Below are 23,264 nucleotides of genomic sequence, written 5' to 3'. Positions count from 1 at the left end.
ATTTTTAGTTCAAATAGATATAAGTTCTCAAGATTAAGATCTCAAGGTACTTGTATTCTAGCACATTGTCTGCAATATAAACTCACAGATGGACCAATAGCACTACAGTCAGCCTCTTTCACTTCAGTTTAAACTTACTAAATAATAAAATCCTCAGACAATAACAGCCTAAAGAATTCTGATTGATATGGTGCCACGTGTGCATGGCAGGCCATAATTTTTACACATGGATTGAGAGTTCACCACAGAGTCCAGACCTTAAACTCATTGAGAATCTTTTGGGATGTGCTGGAGAAGGCTTTGTGCAGCGGTCAGACTCTACCATCATCAATGCTGCAAGATCTTGGTGAAAAATTAATGCAACACTGTATTGAAATAAATCTTGTGACATTGCAGAAGCTTATTTAAACAATGCCACCGAGAATGCATGCTGCAATCAAAGCTAAAAGCAGTTCAACGAAATATTGGAGTGTGACCTTTTTTGTGGCATTTTTTTTGGCCAGGCAGTGTGTGTAGTGTCAAAATGTCGTTCCAAATAAGGTTCTTTTACTAGTGCATCCCAATGTTTAAAATAATGTAACATAATAATTTAATCTAAAAAATTATTGTCATTATGTTTTTTAGAAAAAATTAAATAGGTGGGGTAGTGCACTATGCCTGAGATTTATTTTAGGGGTGTCTGAGCCCCCCAAAAAGAACTAGATACTCTGAGTACAAGACATTAAAAGTATTTTTTTGGACTTCCGAACAAGCCTTCACTGGTACTGTGAACTTCTCAGCTTTTGGCTGTGAATGAGTGTAGATGTGTGGTGGGTGGAAGAGTCAGGTGGTAGAGGATGGCGCCACGCGGAGAGGAGAGTTTGCCACGCCTCGCCACCCTTTTTATAGACGTAATTCAGAAGCGGTGGCGTGCTGTGGATGCTAAGTGACAAAGCTAAGACTGGAAGTGGTAGCCGAAAAAAGGCTATCGACTGTTTTTCCCCTGTGCGCTAAAACATTCCCAAGCATTTATGTTGACGCTCGTTTAAACAATCTACAGTCCTAGAAAAAAATTAAGAGACCACTTCAGTTTCTGAATTAATTTCTCTGAATTTGTTATTTATAGGTATATGTTTGAGTAAAATGTTGTTGTTTTATTCCATAAACTACAGACAACATTTCTTCCAAAATTCAAATAATAATATTGTAATTTAGAGCATTTATTTGCAGAAAATGAGAAATGGCTAAAATAACAAAAACGATGCAAAGTTTTCAGACTTCAAATAAGGCAAAGTAAACAAGTTCATATTCATAAAGTTTTAAGAATTCAGAAATTAATATTTGGTGGGATAACCCTGGTTTAATCACAGTTTTTGCATCTTGGCATGTTCTCCTCCACCAGTCTTACACACTGTTTTTGGATACCTTTGTGCCACTCCTAGTGCACAAATTCAAGCAGGTTTGATGGCTTGTGATTATCCATCTTCCTCTCGATTATGTTCCAGGTATTCAATTTGGTAAAATAAAAAAAACTCATAATTTTTAAGTGGTCTCTTATTTTTTCCAGAGATGCAAAACACGATTACTATCAACTATACATTTTCCTGGCTTAGTTTGCGCTGCTGAGAGAGTCAAGAGCCGAGGAACAGACTCTTTTCAAGGCCAGCTTTAGAATAAGTAACACATGGACTTGAGTCCTGGAGTTTTTAAGAAGTTCTATGAACTCGAAGAGCTGTTGTTGGACTGTTTTTGGCTTGATTGAAGAGCAGCAGACCTTAAGATCAGAGAAAAGACGGAGGATAATGCTGGTGATTAGCATCATAGAGCGTTCACTCAAGCGCTGTGAAAAGCGGATGAGTATTTACTGCCCAGAGACCCAAGGTCCCTCTCGGGTCTTGCGTGTGGAACCTCATAAATACACATAACCCGAGGTTCGGCAGCAAATTATGCTAATATAAAATTAGAAGACAAAAACAAGACCTGCTTATTTTGTTTATTTAAGGGCTCAGGTATCATGTGAACATTTTTAAAATGCCCCAGTTTTCATAAAATGACTACTGATAAACCTCATGCAAATTTTGATTTAAAATAGTTAAATAGTCTTCCATAAGAACACAACTTGCTGATAACATAACCTCATATAAAATCTAACCTCATGAAATGATGCCATATAATAACCTTTTTGTCTGCCTAAAGATTCTTTAAATGTGTTTTTTAAAGAACTGTACACACTTAGGAAAAACCTTACTACATTTTCCCCAAATGTTTTTAACTGACTAAAGTTTATTTTATTTTACTAGGTTGCACAGCCTCAGCCAACTTGATAAAATCTAGACCTTCAAGCTTTTGTTATAAGAGCTATATAACTATGCAAAGATCCAGTTTTCAAATTGTTGGATCTTGGAATATGGCCGTGCCATCAGGGAAGAAAAAAGGATGGGTGTCGGTTTTATTGAATTCATGTAAAATATGTATTTTCTGAATTTCTCTGATATATCAGAGATATATCATATCAATCCTAATTCTTCAGGTTAAAGGTGCTTCCTCCTTTAAACAGCTATAACATGTATTTGTATCAGGCTACAAACTGGGCTGCTTTATGAATTCATGCAATGCAACTATGTCTTAAAAGCATTTGACCCTGTTTTACTCTTATTCAGTGTGGGCATACCTTTTGATAATATTACTTTTATTTTTTTTACTCTTACTTTTTAAGTTAACTGATCATTTATCAGTTTTAAAATCTGTTATTTAACTTGTTTTAGTGCTTTTTAAAACATGTTAATCCACAGCATAGAGCCTAAAAACTCAAAACTATGCAGCCTTTCAACACAGCTTTGACCTAAATATCTAAAATAAAATTATGTAGCCTAAAATATACACTTGCTGCGCATCCAACACTTTTCAGTCTTGACCGTTTGCTATTTTATCAGCCACTGCTCATCATTCTCATGTAATAGAGCTAACGTTACCTACATCACCTCAAAGTCCCTGTGTAACCCTAACTTTACTAACGTTACCTAATTTGCGATACAGAGAAACCTGGAATGGAGTGGAACGGAACGGCATGGCAGTTCTAATCACAGTGCACTGTACTGTACTGATGTTTGAGGCAGTCAAACAAAATCCCGGACGATTTTGAAATTCCCCCCGGACATTTTTTAGGTCTCAAAAGTAGGACATGTCCGGGAAAAAGAGGACGTCTGGTCAACCTAGTTTAGTCCAAATCCCTTGAGTACTTTTCAGTATGCATTTGGAAATGCTCTTACTTTCACTATTTAACATATCCCTATGTTCTAGTGTTCAATGTTTTTCTATAATTTGATTTCACCAAATGTTTAAGTGCTCATCAATCACTATTATTCAGACTTTTTCTGACCACATTCCTTCTTTAAAGATGATGCCCCCTCTGTTCTTTCATTTTTAATGCATTAGACGATTTTTAACCCGATTTTAGTAGTTTCAGCTATCAGTCTCCTTAGATGTTTTCTCTGCTTGCTGCATGCCAATCATTTGACACTTCTGAAACAGATTAAACATCTTTTTTACAACCACAGGATGTGTCTTTCCACACGGTTGTTTAACAAATGAAAAGCTAGTTAAAAAGCATGTAGTGACCTTTTTTGGCCATTTACAGCCATTTTTCAGTACCTTGAAACAATAACTGGGAGCTCAGAATAAAAGATAACAGACTTTTCTTTTCTACAACTTGATTTGATTTATTTGTAATAATCATTTCAGCAATCATTTCTGAAATATTTTAAAAGGTGTGATCACCACTGAAATCAGAGGTGTATCTCTCAAACCACATCTTAAATCTCTGACCCAGAACCTTAAAACATCACTGAGATTTCAGAGAATCTTTTCTTTTACTGATAACAAATGCGATATGCAAGTCCAACAATTTCAAACAACTGGCATGTCCTCTTTGTACTTCACTTTACAAAAAAGAGAAAATAATGACCATCATTTGTGCAACGAAACATCAAACACTGTTAATTCATTTACCAGAAAGACGTGTCTTTAGATACGATACAAAAGAAACATTACATCCAACTTGAAAAGAATGCCACAGAAAACAATCAAAAACAGCCTGTTTGCGAGTGAACATGCAAAAATAAAAGGATCCTCTGTGACAATGAAATAAAACTGTAAAGCTCCCTCAATTCCTGGATATGTTCTTTTTTTCTACATGTGAAAATAGTGAAAATAGTGAAATCTGGAATGCCCTAATTTAAAAGACTGTAACTTTTAGTAGCTACTACAAAGGAACTGGATTGTTCATACCAGGTTTGAGATGTGAGTATCAAAGTGCCTTATAAAGCATTAGTGCTACATCTTATCATAATTATTTGAGAAAAAAACTGTGGAGGATGGTTGGTGATCTATCACAAACCAGTCAATGTGAATACATTCATTTCGAAGAGGTTCCTTCGATAATGACAGCTGGAAATGAATCCATGTAAAAATAGAGAACTGAAATGAAGTCTATAGGTTAGCTATAAGCCACTGCCAGCTGAAATAAGAAGGAGGACTCTAGTGGTAGGTCTTAGTATAGGAAAATGCATGGCCTGGTCAGTAATCTAAAAAAATGAAAAAAAAAAATATCAGTTAAATTTTTATATGAAATCTTGTGGGCAATTGATTCATTTATGAACTGATTTGAAGCTGCCAAAATATCAAGCACCAGATATTGACACAAGAATTTGGCTGAAATAAATGTTCAAAAACACATGCTGGCAGCAACAAGCATCATAATTCCAAAATACATGAAAAATATGATTCATAATCATAAGTGACACTTTTTCTAACTAAAAAACAATATAGTCTCATATATAAAACATCAAATAGCATTATAGCATATTACCAATTTTTAGTTTCCCAATTAAAAACCTTGATATCCGATGTGTGCATCTATAAATACATGACTAGACATCTTGAAAAAACAAATATATACAGCTCTAGAAAAAATGAAGAGACCACTTTTGTTTCTGAATCAGTTTCTCTGATTTTGCTATTTATATTTATTTATTTGAAATAGAAATATTATAGTTTTAAGCATTTATTTGCAGAAAATGTGAATGTTCATATTCCTAAAGTTTTAAGAGTTCAGAAATCAATATTTGGTGGAATAGCCCTGGTTTTTAATCACAGGTTTCATGCATCTTGGTATGTTCTCCTCCACCAGTCTGACACACTGCTTTTGAACAACTTTATGCCTCTCCTGGTGCAAAAAATCAAACAGTTCATCTTGGTTTGATGTCTTGTGATCATCCAGCTTCCTCTGGATTATCTTCCAGAGGTTTTCAATTTGGTAAAATTAAAGAAACTCATCATTTTTAAGTGTTTTTAAGTGTTTTTGTCCAGAGCTGTACATATAGATAAGCCAGACTTTGGGAAATTTCACATTTTATATTTGAATGATTTTTTAAGTAAAAAAGAAAAAGTAACAAAAAAAAAAACGAAATAAATTCTTTACATAAATCGAATGAATGCTAAATGCTGGGTGGCCTGATGTACAAATGCACAAACAAAGCTTGTCTTATCTCTGTAATAAGTACAGAGTAAGTAATAAATACCAAAGGAATGGGACTCTCTGAACACCATGCCTTATGTCCTCCATCGCTGAACTGTGGAGGAGTGGAAATGTGTTCTCTGGAATGATGATTCTCCATCCAATACTTTCGAGATGAGTTGTGGGCAGCTGGTGATGATGAAGAGGATTAGGTGGGATGGTTGATCATCTAACATCCTGAGTTCACCAGTGCTCTTGTCACTGAATGCAATCAAATCCTCACACCAGTGGTCTAGTAGAAATCTAGTATAAAGCCTTCCCTGGACATTTGTTCATTTGGTCATTTGGCCTGTGGAGCCTAAACATAAGCAAACACCTTTACATAAAGAAACAGGGTAGTCTTAAATCATTTTAATTTAATTAATTAACTATAAAACACAACTTTACTTCAGCAAAGTGACACATCTGTCCGTGTTTAGTGTTTCTCACTGTAACAAATGTGATGCTTCTTTTTCTCAGATGTACACCTTTCGTTACTTTAACCCTTTACACTCATGCACAACAACGGCAATCAGCCCCTTAATAGTGACACAATGATAATAAATATAGATGTAGCATAGTACGTGGGCATGCTGAGCTCAATATCAGCTTGTAAAATTGCATAATTACAATTCGTCACCAATAAGTTTTACAAAATATATATTTTCTTTTAAATAATGAATGTGTTATGTATTACAGTATGACAGAACTGTTCCAATCAAGTGTAGTCACAGCAGAATGTGGAGTACGTCTTCTAAGACCATTCTAAATGACAATTTATTTCTTTTTACACATAAAAAAACAAAAAACAAAAAAAAAAACATAAAAAACGGATTTAGGTACTTTAATGAATAACTACCCAGGGATTTGGGGGATTTGGGAGTGGGGCATTGATTTGTTCCCTAAGGGTACCCCATATAAACCAATCATACATTTCCCCAAAATACAGAACTGCCTGAAAAAGTATTACCGCAGTGATACTGCCCATACCCACACACATAAAGTGTACAACTTGGGACTAGATCCATCTATAAATGTCACAAATGCATCTAAATTAACAAAACAAGAATATTTTAGTGTACACCCCCAGCATCTCCTAAAAAAAATCAAAAACGGTTCCTACTCTCTGGAGTTAATAATAAATACATCATTAACTATCAGTTTAAATGATCAAAAACAACAAAAAGAAAATTGGATACATTAGATCAGCTGACTTCTATATGTTGACATGATATCTTTGTGCATGTCAATGTGTTATTTTAAGAGATATTTCACTTTTTTTATATGTTCTCCAACATTTAATGAAATAGCTGTAAGACACGAAGTATGCTGTAATTGTTCAGTGAGTTAAAGAATTAATTACCCCTTCATGATTTCTTATTTATTGCCTGTTTGTCAATCTTAAATGCGTTATAACATTAAACAAATTTAAATATTAGTCAAAGACAACACATTGTTTATTATCAAATGAAAAAATAATAAAATGTACATGGCTCTGTGTGAAAAAGTGTGGTTCATCACACTTAAGTGTGAATTATCACACCTAAGTTTAATTTCTCTAGCAACACTTAGCCCTGATAACTGACACACCTCTTCTCAATCAAGAAATCACTTCAACAAAACCTGCCTGACAAAGCAAAATACACCAAAAGATACTTAAATGCTAGACATCATGCCAATATCCAAAGAAATTCAGAAACTCTATTAGTCTGGAAAAGGATATAAAGCCATTTCTAAAGTTGTAGGACTCCAGCGAACCAGTAAACCACAGTAAGTACAATTATCCACAAATAGCAAAAACATGGAACAGTGGTGAACCTTCCCAGGAGTGGCCGGCAGACCACAATTACCCCAAGAGCCCAGCGACAACTCATCCAAGAGGTCATAAAAAAGACCCCACAACAACATCCAAAGAACTACAGGCCTCACTTAACTCAGTTAAGGTCAGCATTCATAACTCCATCACAAGAAAAAGACGGGGCAAAAATGTCCTGCAAAAAGAACATTAAGGCACGTCTCTATTTTGCCAAAAAAACATCTGGATGGTCCCCTAGACTTTTGCTGTGATAATTGGAACCAAAAATTCTGCTGTCTACCAGCCATCGGTTCACAACCTTAAGCTGAAGCGAACGTGGGTACTGCGGCAGGACAATGATCCAAAACACACCAGCAAGTCCACCTCTGAACAGCAGAAAAAACTTTGGAGTGGCCTAGTCAAAGTCCTGACATGAATCCTATCGAGATGCTGTGGCATGACCTTAAAAAAAGCAGTTAAAAAACAGAATTACAAAGAAATTCTACAAAGAGGAGAGGTCCAAAATTCCTCCACAGCTGTCTGTGAAAGACTCATTGCTAGTTCCAGCAAATGGTTGGTTGCAGTTGTTGCTGCTAATTGTGGAACAACCAGTTATCAGGTTTAGGGGCAAACACTTCACACAGGGTCATGTAGGCTTGTGTTGTCTTTAAATAATATTTAAATTAGTTTGATGATTTAAAACATTTAGCATGACAAACATGCAAAAAAAGAAAAGAATCATGAAGGGGCAAACACTTTTTTAACCACTGTATGTAATATGCAACATATTCTTGTCTGGAAATGATTCAACACAAATATAAGTAGAAGTGCTTTCGCAAATGCACCATAAAACCATCACGCTACTATACATTTACTCAGTTACTTAAAAAAAGCAACACTTAACCACTTAAGCAGAAACAATGACAATGCTGGAAAGAGTGGAATTTAAGTGTGTTAACTGCTAGAAGCGATCCACTGCAGAATAAGAGGCCCTTTCTACACTCAGCCTGGACTCTATGAGGCTTTATGAGATGCAAGGACAAAACCAAAAACTGAACAAGAAGGCTTGAAAGCGGACAGGCTCCTGAAAAATATCAACTCCAAATAATGAGGATACAGAGCACAACTGATATATATGTATATATATCGTCGCTGTGAGACAAAAACCTAGAAAATCTAGAAAAATGGCAGTTTTAAGAGGAGGGAGAAACCTTCTTATTTTTAATTGAAGCCAACAAGCCAAGGTAATGTTTTTTGTGGCACATTTATTTTGGTCCATTTTTGGTCAGAACAACCAGGCTCAAATTATGTTAAAAAGCTAGATCTACCTAGAAAAACTAAAGCAAAAAAATGAAGGTTTTTGCATGACAGCAACGATATGTTTGTTTAAGATAAAAATAGCTAGAAAAGAACATATCTTCTCTTCTTCCTGCCTAGAACCCATCTGCGACTCCTCGAGACACGATAACGCGAAGTGCCCAGGTAACAAAAACATTCCACTTGTTTAGTTAAAACGCTAATACTAATATCGATATTAAGCAATTTATCGTGACGTGTAATAATAAAACTGTCGCTGGCTCCTCAGGTAGTCGAGCCTATGGAGTCGTTAAATGTGACGTAGCCCGAGGACGCGGACGTGGAGTTTATAAAACTATTTGTGCTCCCTTTGCTCTCGCCCTTTGTCCCGTGCTGCTTGTGGTCTCCCACCCATATGGGTGCCTCAGCATGTCCCCTTTTGGTCCCCCTGAGTGGCGAGTGCGCCCCTGTCCGTGCGTACTGACTCAGCAGGACTGCTTCGTGCATACGCTTGGAGTCCCTCTGGTGCTCTCGGCACCCCTTGCCGTCGCTACACAGCTCACCTGCACCCAACCTGCGGGGCGACTCATGCGACAGTTCGCCGCGTGACCCTTTGCTGTGCTGTGAGGCACGTCGCAGGGCCTGAGGCTCACGGTCAAAGTGCGTGAGAGGAAAGTGTGGCAGCAGGATGACATGCTGCTCGTACAAGGCATCGGGCACCAGCGAGATGGCAGAGGCGCGCCGCGGACTCCTCATGGGGCTGGGCAGCGGCGTCTCGTCGATGAAGTTGATCACCTCGTCCCGACTGAAGCACTTGAACTCATCCTCATAGCGGTCAGCACGGGGCAGCTGCTTGAGACAGTGCGTGTCCTCAGACCTCCTGCGGGAGCGCTGCGGGCGGCTCTCCTCGTGGTAGGACACCTGGCTGCTCCGCCGCCTCTCGTGGCGCTGCGAGCTGTACTGCTGCATTCCCACCATGTCCTCGGTGGAGCCCCAGCGGTGCAGGTATGAAGGGATCTGACCGGTGGTCCACATGTCGGTTTCGTCGTGGGAGTATCTTCTTGTAGGGGGCACCTGGCGCAACACACACACATACACACACACACACACAAACATACACGGCATGCATACCATTAATTATATACTTTTTCATACATTCAGCTCTAACAATTCATTTATCATCATTGTAGGCAAAAGAAAAGCGGGGCATGCTCTCAAAAGGTTTTTAATGTTAATAACTGCAGAACACCTAGCATATAATTCACAGCATATAAGGTAATGACTTGAGATATTCCAACAATGCAGTGCACATTTGTCCCATCTTGCATTTTTCAAGAATACACGCACAAGAAAGTTTGAAATATAATTTTTTGTAAAGTTTATAAATATATACAGCTCTGAAAAAAATAAGAGACCACTTGAAAATGATGTGTTTCTTTGATTTTACCAAATTAAGAACCTCTGGAATATAATCAAAGAGCTGAACTGCTTATGACAGGAGTGGCATAACATTATCCAAAAGCAGTATGTAAGACTGGTGGAGTAGAACATGCCATGATGCATGAAAACTGTGATTAAAAACCAGGGTTGTTCCACCAAACATTGATTTCTGAACTCTTAAAACTTGAATATGAACTTGTTTTCTTGGTCTGAAAGTTTTGCATCTTTTTTTGTTATTTCAGCCACTTCTTATTTTCTGCAAATAAATGCTCTAAATGACAATATTTTATTTGGAATTTGGGAGAAATGTTGTCCGTAGTTTATAGAATAAAACAACAACGTTGACAAACATAAACCTATTAATAATAATAAAAAAACGAATTCATAAACTAAATTGGTCTCATTTTTTCCAGAGCTATAAATGTATGTCAATATTAACTTTCAAAATGTATAGCTCTAAGTCTCTTCAGATGCTTTGTTCAATTGAGAAGATTATTGATTAATCACAATATAATACCAAAAATAATGCAAACTAGCATTTAGTCATTTATGCTAATTATACAGCTAATCATACATAATGCTTAGGTGTCAATGACCATGTCACTGGACAGCTTTCATTAGTTCAATAAGTAGTTACTACCCAAACTTTAGCAGGTCCTCTGTCTCAGTTATCTAAATGTAATGATAATGATAAAGAAATAATGGTAAATCTGACAAATATCATCATGAACATGAACGTCAAATGTTAAAATATATTTGACAGTGATTTCTTTGACTCTGTTCATTTTAACTGGACCAGAATGAGCATTCAACATACTTCTTCAATAACATAAAAAATAAAAACCAAAAATATAAATATATCCAGTTATATCATTAATTTAGTGACTTTAAATTTGCTAGGGCAAAAGGCTCTCGTTTAGTTATACAGACTACAGATGTTAGCTTCTTTATGCCCATACATTGTAAAAAAAAAATGAGCTCAAAGCAGAAAAAAAAACAAATAAGCATATATTGAGGAAAATCTCGCAGAGTAACATTTCTCATTTACAGCATATGTTAAAATTTGAACACTGGGTAGTATGGCCAAAGTGATCCTGAACACTGTACCAGCTGTTAAGCTTGGCGATGGAAGGATCAGGTTCTTGGGCTGTTTTGCAGCTAGTAGAACTGATAAAACACTAACTTAGATTTTTCAGATCCATTAAACTGCTATATATATATATATATATATATATATATATATATATATATATATATATATATATATATATATATATTTACCTGTATGTTCCGTATGTTTGTTGTAATTTTGACTCAGTGTTCATAACAGGACAGACATAACAGTTTTTCCCTTGCTGTCATAGATGTACATTGTAACTCATTCTGCCCCAGAAAATTACAGTTTATAGACATAATTAAAAATTAAAAGTTCAATATTACCATGACATTCATGTTCATTGATGTGTATGTACAGTACGTGTTGGCCACAACTGTATGTATTTGTTGAAAAGTTAAGATGGGACAAAATAAAGGTACTGCAATGATAAAATGTCTAATTTGCAATTAAATGGGTATGAATCTATTGGGAACTATTGGGAACACCCCTACACAGCGAAGAAGCATTGGAGATTGTTGTCATTAATGAATAGTCGCAATTGCTTAGTTTTACAGATTAATACTCACATTCCACATTGTTCTGAGAACTACACAAGAGAGACATAGTTGTTTAGTGTTGATTATGAAATATATATATAACTTTTTTTTTTAGCTCTTTCATAAACATAAAGCACAAGATCGCACTAAGCACCCTTACGTAATGAAGGAATGGAACAGCAGCTGAAGCTCTACACTACGCTATGTTCTTGGACACGTACTGTATATGTTGGAGGGTGACTGGCTGGAAGTGAGTATGTGCAAACTTTGGCCAGCAGAGGGAAGCAAAGCATCACTGTATGAGCAATGGAGTACAACGGCACTGCTTTGGTTCATGGTGCGGAAGGTCAGATTAGATAGTGGGCAGGTTGAGTCCTTTCGAGCCAGTAAAATAATATGTATTGACTGTGTAACACTGTGACTGCAGTGTACTTATATATATATAATATATAATGGAGGAGGAAAGGAGAGTACATACAATATATGGACAAAAGTATTGGGACACCTTCTCATTTATTTATTGTTTCTTCTAAAATCAAGGGTATTAAATAGTTTGTTCTGCTTTTGTTTGGTTGTTTGTATAATTTTTTGCACTATAAGGCACATCTAAAATCCTTTAATTTTCCCAAAAATCATCAGTGCGCCGTATAATCTGGTGCACCCTATGTATGAATTTTACCAGTCAGGTTGTAAGGGGCAGTAAAGCCAGTCCGCTAAATTGAAGTTTTATACAGGAGTTTCAGTTTAGCATTAGTTGCTAACAGCACTAAGCACTTTCCCTGTTCAGAGGTGAGTATTATCGGACTGTAGCCTGCTGTAACCCCGGCTAGCACGGCTCGAGCGGTATTAGCATTAGCTGCTAACTGTGCTAAGCGCTAGCTCTTTCGCCGTTCACTGGTGAGTATTTTCGGTCTGTAGCCTGCTGCTAACCCCAGCCAGCACTGCTTGAGCAGCATTAGCTGCTAACTGCGCTAAGTGCTAGCTCTTTTGCCATTCAGAGGTGAGTATATAGGTTAAAACAAGCTATGTGGGAGGAACCGTTAGCTAATATCGCCCTGGTTTACGGGAACACTCGGGGTTCCTCAGTGTAGCACTGTTGAGTGGCATTTACTGTTAGCCACTAATGCTAATAATGCTGCACACAGCCTTAATGGAAGCTTACTGTAAATAAACGGAAGAGCTTACAGTTTTCAGGAGAGAAATCTGTGTAGATTAATATCCAGCACTCATTTGACTTTAAAAGAAAAGTTTAAAAGTTTTGTTTACTTAGCTTAGCGGAGACCTGCTGAGATAGAAGGGAAACATGGCAACACGCATGTTCCTTACTGGTGTTGCATAACAGTGTTCCTTATAATCCAGTGCACTTTATGTATGAAAATAGATCAGAAAATAGACATTTATTGATAGTGTGCCTTATAATCTGCTACGAGTTCAGCTTAAAACTAACAGTTTAAGAAGGGGTGTCCATAAACATTTTGACATATAGTGTATTTCCTTTTTTCACTGCATGTTAGTAAAACAGCTTAGAGCTCCTTATATCCTCCTTATAACTTGTATGTATATAATGTTACTGTCCAGTGGAAAACACACTCCCATCTCTAACACAGCAACTTCTATTGGTCCATTCATGAAGTAATTTTGACACAATACAAGAGACAGTATGTGTGTTCAAAAAATTCAAATTTAGACATACATATTTTTCACTGGACAGCGACCATATAGTAGATACGTCCTATTGCTATTTATTGCTATGTTTTGCCTCTCAAGCTGGTAGTGAGATGTTAAAAAAACAGAACTTTACAAATGCAGACAGATGTATTTTGATAAAAAAAACCTTATTAGTTAATTAGTCAGACTGTGGACTTTTGCCTGATTAGGATGTAAAATAAATACTATTCTGCTGGCTCACTGCCACACTGAAGCAGTATGAGTTTATATGATAGTTTGGCAAAAATTCGAACTTGCTAAATTTTCCAATTATTCAAAACACAGCTGATCAGCCAAGGTGTTTTTAAATGTCCAACATTTGCTTATAAAGTTACTGACATTGTATTGCTACCTTTAAATCATGTCAGGAACACCTAACTCATATTTTAACTCTAAAAGCTACAACGTACATGCTACAGTTGCTTCTGCTGGATTAAAATATTCCTCACCTAATGCACTTACTTTTCTTTTGGTTTGTTTGGTGTGGTTGTAGTAATTGAAAATATAATAAAAAAAAAATATATATTTTTAACATAAAGTACATCATATGTACAAACTCCAAAGCCGTAAATATGAACATCTGAGGTGCACTTGACGGCAGCATATAATATACTGTTATCCTCTGACCTCCTGCTGTGCTGGAGTGCCTGATCTGCAAGCCCCACTCACTCTTCCGATAAGATGAAACCATGGCTAGATGTCATAAGGACTTTACTGAATAGTCCATCATCACTTCCCTCCTCTACACTCTCAGAAGAAAGAGGCACAGTATCCAACAAGGATGCTACACTCCAAAGCATGTCTGCAGTAGCTTTAGTTAGCAAACATGCAAATCTGCATGAACATTGGCACTGCATGGGATTTAGACTTTATTTAATCAGGTCAGTCCGATTAAGACACAATGATCTCTTTTCCAAGGGATTGATTTTCGCAGGCCACCATTAGGAACCTCCACAATTCCATGCAGAGATGTCTGGCGTGTTGGGTTATATGTACATTACACGCTACTTCTGTATGTGTTGCGCAGAGGTCCAACACTTACTTCTGGATGCAATTATGTTTTGATGATGAGCGTTATCGGATGAATACAAAAAAAATGTTTTGTCCAATATTGTTCAACTAAATTAAAACTATTCCCCACTTACTTATAACTTAAAAAGCCTGGATTACTTATAACATAAAAAGCCTGGATTTCATATGTCCTTTCTTCATTTTAATGAAAGCGAATTTTGGACACTGAACATACCTCAGCTGCTCAACTAATTGGGCTACTTGGCTGATTGAAAATTGTGCAAGTTTGATCTTTTACCAACCTATCGCTTGGTAGGTGCATCAGCATTTTATTGCAAAATGCCTCGGTTTGCAAGTTCCTAGTACTTTTAGTGTCACTGTGGGACTGCTTTTACTGACGAATTTTAATTGGAAAGTATTTTGACTTTGCATATTTTTGCAATAAAATGAGACATGGCACATCAGGGGAAGCGTGGCACAGAACCGGGGGGCATGTTGGGCACTCGTTCTCTACATTCAGGCCTCATTACATGAGATCTCCTTGCCAACTTCAGGCAGGCTGTGTTTTTTTCTGCTGCTTAATTGGAGTCATTATTGATACAGAGATACATAGACGGGAGTGAGATCAGTCATTAAGAATCGAGGACTGCATGTAGAGAAACATGTAGAGTTAGAAGTGTATAAAGTGTTAAAGGGTTGAAGAGGAGCATTTCACAGCTCTAAAACTGTGGCTTTATGTTTGGACGCAATATGGCTTTCTCACCAGAGTCAGTAGAGTAAGGTAAACATCTGTTGCTAACACCATTTTTATGGTCTCTCCTAGGCATAGCCTTTATTATTCTTGATGGAGGAAAATGGATTGAGTGAGTGTGTGAAGGAACGGAAGGAATACAGTGTTTTGAACTGTAGTCATGTTATGAGATTATAACAATTACACAGAGCTTATAATGCCACAGGCATATGACACAGTTTTGAAGCAATAATTATAGTTCAGACAATGAGCTGATACGTTCACAAAAGATTCTGCAACTGGGATCTGCAGCCTACAGACTCACTGCTACTGCTTTGTCTCGGATAGGTCTGATATGAAGATTTTGTGGCCGATTCATTACCAATTTTTGGGCGTTAATTTTGGGAAATAATTACAGTGTTAAAACTATGCTATAATATGCAGGTTTAGTAAGCATTTACTTTTCTGTAAGCCAATTAAAGCAATTTTATTATTTTCTTTATTATAGCCCTCTGTACATGTAAATTCAGAAAAAAAAATACTGAATAGTAAATTTTTTTTTCATAAACAAAGTTACAGAGTTACTAAACATAGCATAAAACTTAAGTAAACGTGTGTTTCAATGCTTCTTGCCTTATTGAATCTTATACCATTGAAAAGCCTGATACACAATTCCCCTACAGAATCTGTATGATTTTTTAAAAACTTTTAAATTTATTTATTTGTGTATGTGTTTATGTAATTTCATGTATTTGAAGACAATTCAAATAATTGAATGGACAATACAGTTTTTGTTTTAAATTTTATCTCAATTTTTCTTTTAAATAGTGCCACATTTGTAAGGAAAATGCATTTTCTGGGATGAGGAGAAGAGCTAAGTATGTGGGCTGCTCTCACTCTCATTAAAATTGGCCAAATCTTTTCTGCCATTGCCAAACAGCTTAAAATTTAAAGCTTACCCTAAAACTAACACTTAAATTTTATATTAAGGTTAGGGTATAGTGTTAGGGTTAGGTGTAGGGTTACATTACATTCAATTACGAGTTCATTTGCATTTACTTGGATGATCCATCAATAACAATGGAGCATCCAAATAAAGTTTTATTGTATATTTTTGCTGTTATTGTTATTTTAAAATGTTGCTAACCTTAATTTTCATGTAAACAAATGCACACTAGTAAACATAATTGATTGCAGTCTGGTAAAATTATTTAGATCATAAGTAAGATAATTTTCATATAGTGTATAATGCCAATAAGTAAAATATGACAAAACACACTGAATGAATATGTTTGTTTTTTTTTCTTTTTTTTTCGCTCTGTGTAACTGTACATAAAAGGTGTCAATATTCAAACTGAGTTCAAATATGGCATCATATTAATATATTTGTGACTGCTGGTCTTTATTTTATGCTCTAAAGAATAATGGTAAGGAGAAAGATTTCTTTACATCATATATATATATTTATGTTATATATTCCAAACAACACTTTATCTGCTGAACACCAGGTGCATATATATTTAAATATCATGTTTCAGATTACATGTTAGTAATACACCAGAGATGTAAAATGATTCCAGGAGAGGAAAGGACAGTAATAGAAGATACAAAAATATTGAGGGCCATTGCAGCATGCACAGTTTTTATTTTTAAATCTTAATAAGTAGCAAAAATATCAGTTCATGAGGAAAATTTGAAAAACAAAAATCAATGGAAATATACCTGCAAATAGTGCATTTTATCTTCCTGATGCTCCCTCAATGGATAACCCTGGGGGACCCCCCTTTCTAAGGTTGAGAATTCGTACTTGGCAATACGGTCTACCGTCATGATATCAGCAGCGGAGCTATAGTCATATGGTCTGTCATATATTAAGTCCGGATGAATGCCTCCATCCTGGCTGTTTTCTGCAAATGCAGAAAGCATATATATATATCAGGATTAAAAATCAACGTGCTCAGATACACAGACAGACAGACAGACAGACGAATAGGTAGAGAAAGACAATTCACTTGGCTTGGTTTGGGGTCCGCATTGAAATTTCGAAGACTTTTGGGACAAAAAAAGATTAGATTAAAAGGAGGTGTTTGGAGAACATTTGCATTGGGTGATGGGGGATTCTCTTACTAACATCATGACTGTTGTCGTTTACCAAACAGGAAGTACTCTAGCGTGCTGCTAAAAAAGTTAGCGGCCTCTTCTGTGGAGAATTGGAAAAATATTGACTAAGCTAAGCTAGGCTAAGCTATGCTACAAAAACAAAAATCAAAAACACTAAAATAACTAATTCATTAGGGTAATCATTTTACATACGATTACTTCAGGATTAACACGTTAGTTTTAGTCATTAAAACACTTAAAGTTAACCCGCAGTAGGGGTCTAAACAGCTGTAGGGCAGTGCAAAATGCTGATCTTTAGGCAAATGTGGACTGGTTGCAGGATGAAGGATGACATTAGCTATTAGCACAGGCAGCTAGTCATGCAGATCAGTGGCAGGTAAGAACAAGAAACAACCCTTATACATACAACTGAGCTGTGTTATACAAGGCAAGCCCTCTGAAAAGAAGCAGAAGCACTGATCATATTAAGAGCACAATAAGAAACAGCCATCTGTTGCACATTTGATTCACTGTCTATATGATTAACCCAAAAAAAAAATTCTCGCCCTCTCACTGAATTCCTGAATAAAAACTGTCTCTAACACAGAACATCCCTCCTAGCACCATTATCATATGACCTGACTTTGTTTCCTCCATGTTTGTTTCCAATAATTTCTTATTGACTGCAGATATTAATATAATAAAAGTCTATTCATTTCACTAATGGAGCTGCTCCTTGTTAATGAGGTATATCATTTGTGTAGTTACGCTCTCCGTGTTTTACACAGAGAAACATTACAAATGATGAGCTTTTGTTTAAAACAAATGAAGATGAAAATGAAAAAAAAAAGAATTATATTAGTCTGAATGAAGAACTAATTTTTAGTAGTGGGCATTATGGCTAAGAACTGTATGTACACTTGGTATATTAAATATATATCTGACAGTTTTCTGTAATACTGTATACAGTACCAGTCAAAAGTTTAGACACACCTCTTCTTATTTAATGTGTTTTCTTTTACTTATGATTTTCGACATTGTGAATGTAATAATGAAGACTGATTAAATCTACATAGGAACACATACTAAATGATTAAAAAAAAAAAAAGTGTTAAAAGCTCCAGCTCATCCCAAATCACCATCTCAGTTGGGTTTAGATCAGGGGATTGTGGGGGACAAACAACATTTTTTACTACATAGTTCCATATGTGTCCCTTAATTTTCATGCCTTTAATTTCTGTGTAATAGTTAATATCAAGAAATTAAGAAAAACATTAAATAAAATGGTGTGTCCAAACTTTTGACTGGTACTGTTCATGTTGTGATCATAGGTTAACATACACTCATCATTTGGCATGAATGTCATGGCAATATTGTGTTTGTACAATGAGTTTACATGTTATAGCATTTTGAGGACTCTTCTTGGCATAATTCAATTCAATTTATTGATTTCCTGACATGGACCTGGCTTGCTCTGTATAGACAAAAGTGGCGGGACACCTCTGAAATCTTGTTTATCTGCATTTTTTAGATGAAGTAAATTTCGTGCCAAAAGTTTTACGCAAAAAAAAAAAAATTAATCCGCAATCAAAATTTTAGGATTTAAAAGCAAAAAGCAAATATATATTTTACAATATACTTGGTTACTCTTTTATTCTTTGGTTTACTCTTTGCTTTCATTTTTGTGTTTTTTGTGGATTTTCTGTGGATTTTGCTGCTAAATACTTTTGCTTCTGGAATCTCTCGTTTGCTTCTGCTTCTGAGTTTTGGCTTAAAGAAGGCGTTCCCCTTAAATCTCAAAAACAAAAGTCTTAAGCAGCAGAATCCACGGAAATTCCACAAAACACAAAATTGAAAGCAAAGACTGGCAAAATCCAAACTAAAATAAATTTCAAATGCCTACAAAGAATATTAATCAAGTATATTTTATTATATGTATTTGTTATATTTTTTTTCTTTTTTGAATTTGCAACATGCAATTTTTTCTTTTGATTCTTAAAATTTTGTTTGCGGCTTTTAGTATTATTGTGTGTAAAACTTTTGACAAAAAATTCACTCCATAGTTAGGGTAACTGTCTCTACTGTTCAGGAAATGTTTCCTAGTTGATTGTGAAGGACTTTATGCTATACTGCATTGTCAATATTGATAATATAATATTGTCAACAGGACTGTGGTAAGGACTTTCGGAAGGCCATTTCAAGAGCTTAATGGTAAAAGTCTGCTTTATCCATTCCCAATGTCCTGTTGGAACACAGCTAGCTGATGGTTTGAGGTTATCGTAAAGAATTCTGAATTAGTTCTCATTCTTTATTATTTCATCCACTTTGTGCATGACCATGATCTTGTCTATCGCAAGTTTACAGACTTTTTGGCAAGTTAAAATTGTTGTAATTTTCAGCACCAATTAATTCATTAAATTTATATCCATGTATATTTTTCACATGTATAGAAAATTTGGAAAATATCGCCATGACATATAAGTCCACAAAGACTATGTAAACCATCAACCACAACTGTATATTACAATGCATTTAGCTATATACAGCTCTGGAAAAAAAACTGAGACCACTTAAAAATGATAAGTTTCTTTGATTTTACCAAACTGAAAACCTCTGGAATATAATCAAGAGGAAGATGGATTATCACAAGCCATCAAACCAAACTGAACTGCTTGAATTTTTGCACCAGGAGTGGCATAAAGTTATCCAAAAGCAGTGTGTAAGACTGGTGAAGGAGAACATGGCAGGGTTGTTCCAACAAATATTAATTTATTAACTTTATTATTATATATTTATTAAAGTTTATGATTATGACCTTGTTTTCTTTGCATTATTTGAGGTCTGAAAGCTCTGCATCTTTTTTGTTATTTCAGCCATTTCTCATTTTCTGCAAATAAATGCTCTAAATTACAACATTTTATTTGGAATTTGGGAGAAATGTTGTCCGTAGTTTATGGAATAAAACAACAATGTTCATTTTACTCAAACATATACCTATAAAAAGCAAAATCCGAGACACTGATTTAGAAACTAAAGTGGTCTCTTAATTTTGTCCAGAACTGTATATATTTTTTAAATAGGATTTTTTTTTACTTAATTTTGTAGGTTAACCGAAGTTAAACATTTGTGGATGTCCTTATACTTTAATAAAATTTAAAAGTTTATTTAAAAACTAAAGTAAAAGTTAAATACTTTCAAAATAGCAAAAGTACAAATATATTTATATATTTACAAATTATTAACAAATAATCCTATGCCAGTAATGCTAAACCTAGCCCTAACAAGGGTTATCATTCAGAGACAAAAGTTTAAAACATTCTATTCATCAATTCTAATCCATCAATAATGATTTAATGTTTTAGCGATCGTATTGCACTCTTGTTTTAACTAGCATGTTATCTTGTTGCTAGCACAGGTGCTAGGTCTTACAAATAAGTATGTATAATCAAAACAGTCTCTGGTGTTGGCATGGCAACTGAAAAACTGATTCATCGTCAAGAATCTTAATGTTTGTCAAGGATTTTGATCAAACTTCTGTAATGCAGTAAACACAAAGATACACTATAAGGACAAAAGTATTGAGAAAATTAAATAGTATACCTATAGGAGCTTTTATGACTTTTCATTCTAAATCCATAGCCTTGTAGTGTGGAGTTAGTCCATCTTCACAGCTTTGTAGTTGCTATAGTTTCTAAATGCTTCCACTTTCTAATAACATCACTCACAGCTGATTGTGAACTATCTAGGAGGGAAAACATTTAACTGACTTACTGAATTTTTTGCACTATAAGGCGCATTTTCATAAAAAGGCTATTTTTCATACATAAGGCACGCCGGATTATAAGATTCATTTTAAGAGACACTGTAAGGAACTTCTAACTTCTGCTGGGTGGTGGTGGGGGTAGCTAACTAAGTTAAGTAAAGCTGAGCTAAGTAAACAACAAGTAAACACTGTAATAAAAAAATACTTTATTTTCAAACTTTCTTGTCAAACGATCGCTGTATGTTAATCTACACAGATTTCTCTCCTGAAAACTGTTTATTTGGGTGAGTAAAGCGCTTCTGTTTATTCTGTATATTTTATAGTAAGTTTAGATTCCCAATTTTTTTCCAGCACTAAAGCTGGAGCATTAGCGGATAACCACTAGTGGTGCTAGCCGGGGGTTAGGAGCAGACTACAGGCCGATAATAATCACCTCTGAATGTGGAAATAGCGGTTAGCGGCTAATGCTAATACTGCTCCAGTCTCGGTGCTGGAGAACTAAACTGTAACTCCTGTATAACGCTGCACTTCAGCAGGTTGGCTTTACTGCTCCTTACAACCTGACTGGTAAAATTCATGGCGCATCACGTTAAAAGTCGCACTGATGATTTGGGGGGAAATTAGGATTTTATGTGTGCCTTATAGTGTGAAAAATATGGTATACAGTGGCAAAGGATAACAGTACCACTCATTATTTTACTAGTGTTTATAAAGGCAGACTGCATGGCTAGGTGCTTGATTTTATCCACCTTAAATTATAGGATTGGATTACACATAAGACTAAATGAAACTCCAAATACTTTTGTCTATATAGTGTATAACATGCCAGCTACTTGTTAAAGTATTGAATTGAAATTCCATTGTTATGCACCTAATTATACTCTAATAAAACTTAATTTTGTGCCACACCTTAACACAAATTTAATCTGTATACCAGATGAGCCAGTATACCGTATATCGCCCACTACTACTAACTTTAGTTATAGCATAACTTACACTGTGTATATGTTTATGAATACCCAGTCACTTCTCTACAACCTTTATATACTATATTCCATAAAATATATGCTGTATAACTAATTTAATAAAGTACAATTTAGTACAGCCAGCATTATTTCATGGAGAGATTTTTTTTATCTCAGGAAAAACTAGGTCACACGATAAACACAATGAGTCTAATCACTGGCTGTCCCAAAGAGAGGTCTAGCACTTCTTCAATGAACACAACTGGTTCATTTTTAGATTTACACTGGCCAACATCTGACTGGCTGACCCAGTTCTACAAACGGAAAAAAAAAATCCCAACTTGAAAAGGGATACTTCCCCTAATCCATCTTTTCCTGTTCCTTTATCCATCTGCTTTTCTTTTCAGGCACCATGCAGACGTTTCCCCAGTGGCTCTTACCTTCGTCCACGTCGTCGTTGGACATAATAGCTACACATTTCTCCCACACCATCTTGACGTCAGCCCTGTATCGGTCGCAGGCCCAGAGGAACATGGGGAGCAGGATGGACTGAGCTATGGAGCACCAGAGCACACACAGCACCATCCAGCTGTAGGAGCGGTCATACCTTAGACTAGCGAAACTCACCACCTGAAAAGAAAAAGGAAAAAAAAAAAAAAGCTATTTAGCATACAGTCTTAGTAAAACATGTAATGTTCCTGTTTCTTTTTTAAGGCTACTCTGTTATTGTTTTGCCATTTTTTTACTTATATACTCAAACTCATATACAGTATTTGTAGAATGTGTAAAACTAATGCATCTCACGAAGGAAAGATAAAAAAAAAATTAAGACTTCTAACTCCACTAACTGGATACACCTCTACAGAGTGCATCCTTCAGCCCATACAGTGATTTACACAAAGCAGTAAATGATGCACCACTAAATATACAGCAGCAGCTGTCGAATAGGAATCATTTTCAAAATCATGAACTTTTACAGCTGGATAACCCACCTTTTTGCAAAGTTCTATACAGAAATTCACAGCCTTCCTAGATTTTTTAATTTTACAGCAGTTTTAATAAGCATTGAGATAAAAGATGACCAAATCAGTTTGTAAAGCATTATTCTGCTGTGTCATAAGAAGCGGGGTCAAACTTAAGGATTTAAGTGATTGATATACTTGACTGAAAAAAGACCTTCTCACTGACATGCAGCCTGCCCAGGCTAAAGTGACTCAATTAGATTTTTTGCTCAACGTGGCTCAGATCAATTTTTTTTTATGGGTGTGTGA

General features: G+C 35.7%; 1 protein-coding gene across 3 annotated transcripts in view; it reads right to left on the bottom strand.

The window, feature by feature from the left end:
• Positions 1-4,182: 4,182 nt before the first annotated feature.
• The window catches only part of LOC103037059 (probable G-protein coupled receptor 153), a 92,733-nt gene continuing 73,651 nt past the window's right edge, over positions 4,183-23,264 (bottom strand). For all 3 annotated transcript variants that reach the window (XM_022670709.2, XM_007247937.4, XM_049485553.1), the window contains exons 4-6: positions 22,434-22,623; positions 16,888-17,072; positions 4,183-9,698 (exon numbers count right to left, since the gene is read on the bottom strand). In XM_022670709.2, coding sequence (XP_022526430.1) covers positions 8,910-9,698; positions 16,888-17,072; positions 22,434-22,623 — 1,164 coding nt within the window. In that variant the 3' untranslated portion in view covers positions 4,183-8,909. The remainder of the gene's footprint in view (positions 9,699-16,887; positions 17,073-22,433; positions 22,624-23,264) is intronic.

This window comes from Astyanax mexicanus, chromosome 12, assembly GCF_023375975.1.
Source record: "Astyanax mexicanus isolate ESR-SI-001 chromosome 12, AstMex3_surface, whole genome shotgun sequence".
NCBI lineage: Eukaryota > Metazoa > Chordata > Actinopteri > Characiformes > Acestrorhamphidae > Astyanax > Astyanax mexicanus.
This window is presented reverse-complemented; position numbering and strand designations above follow the sequence as displayed.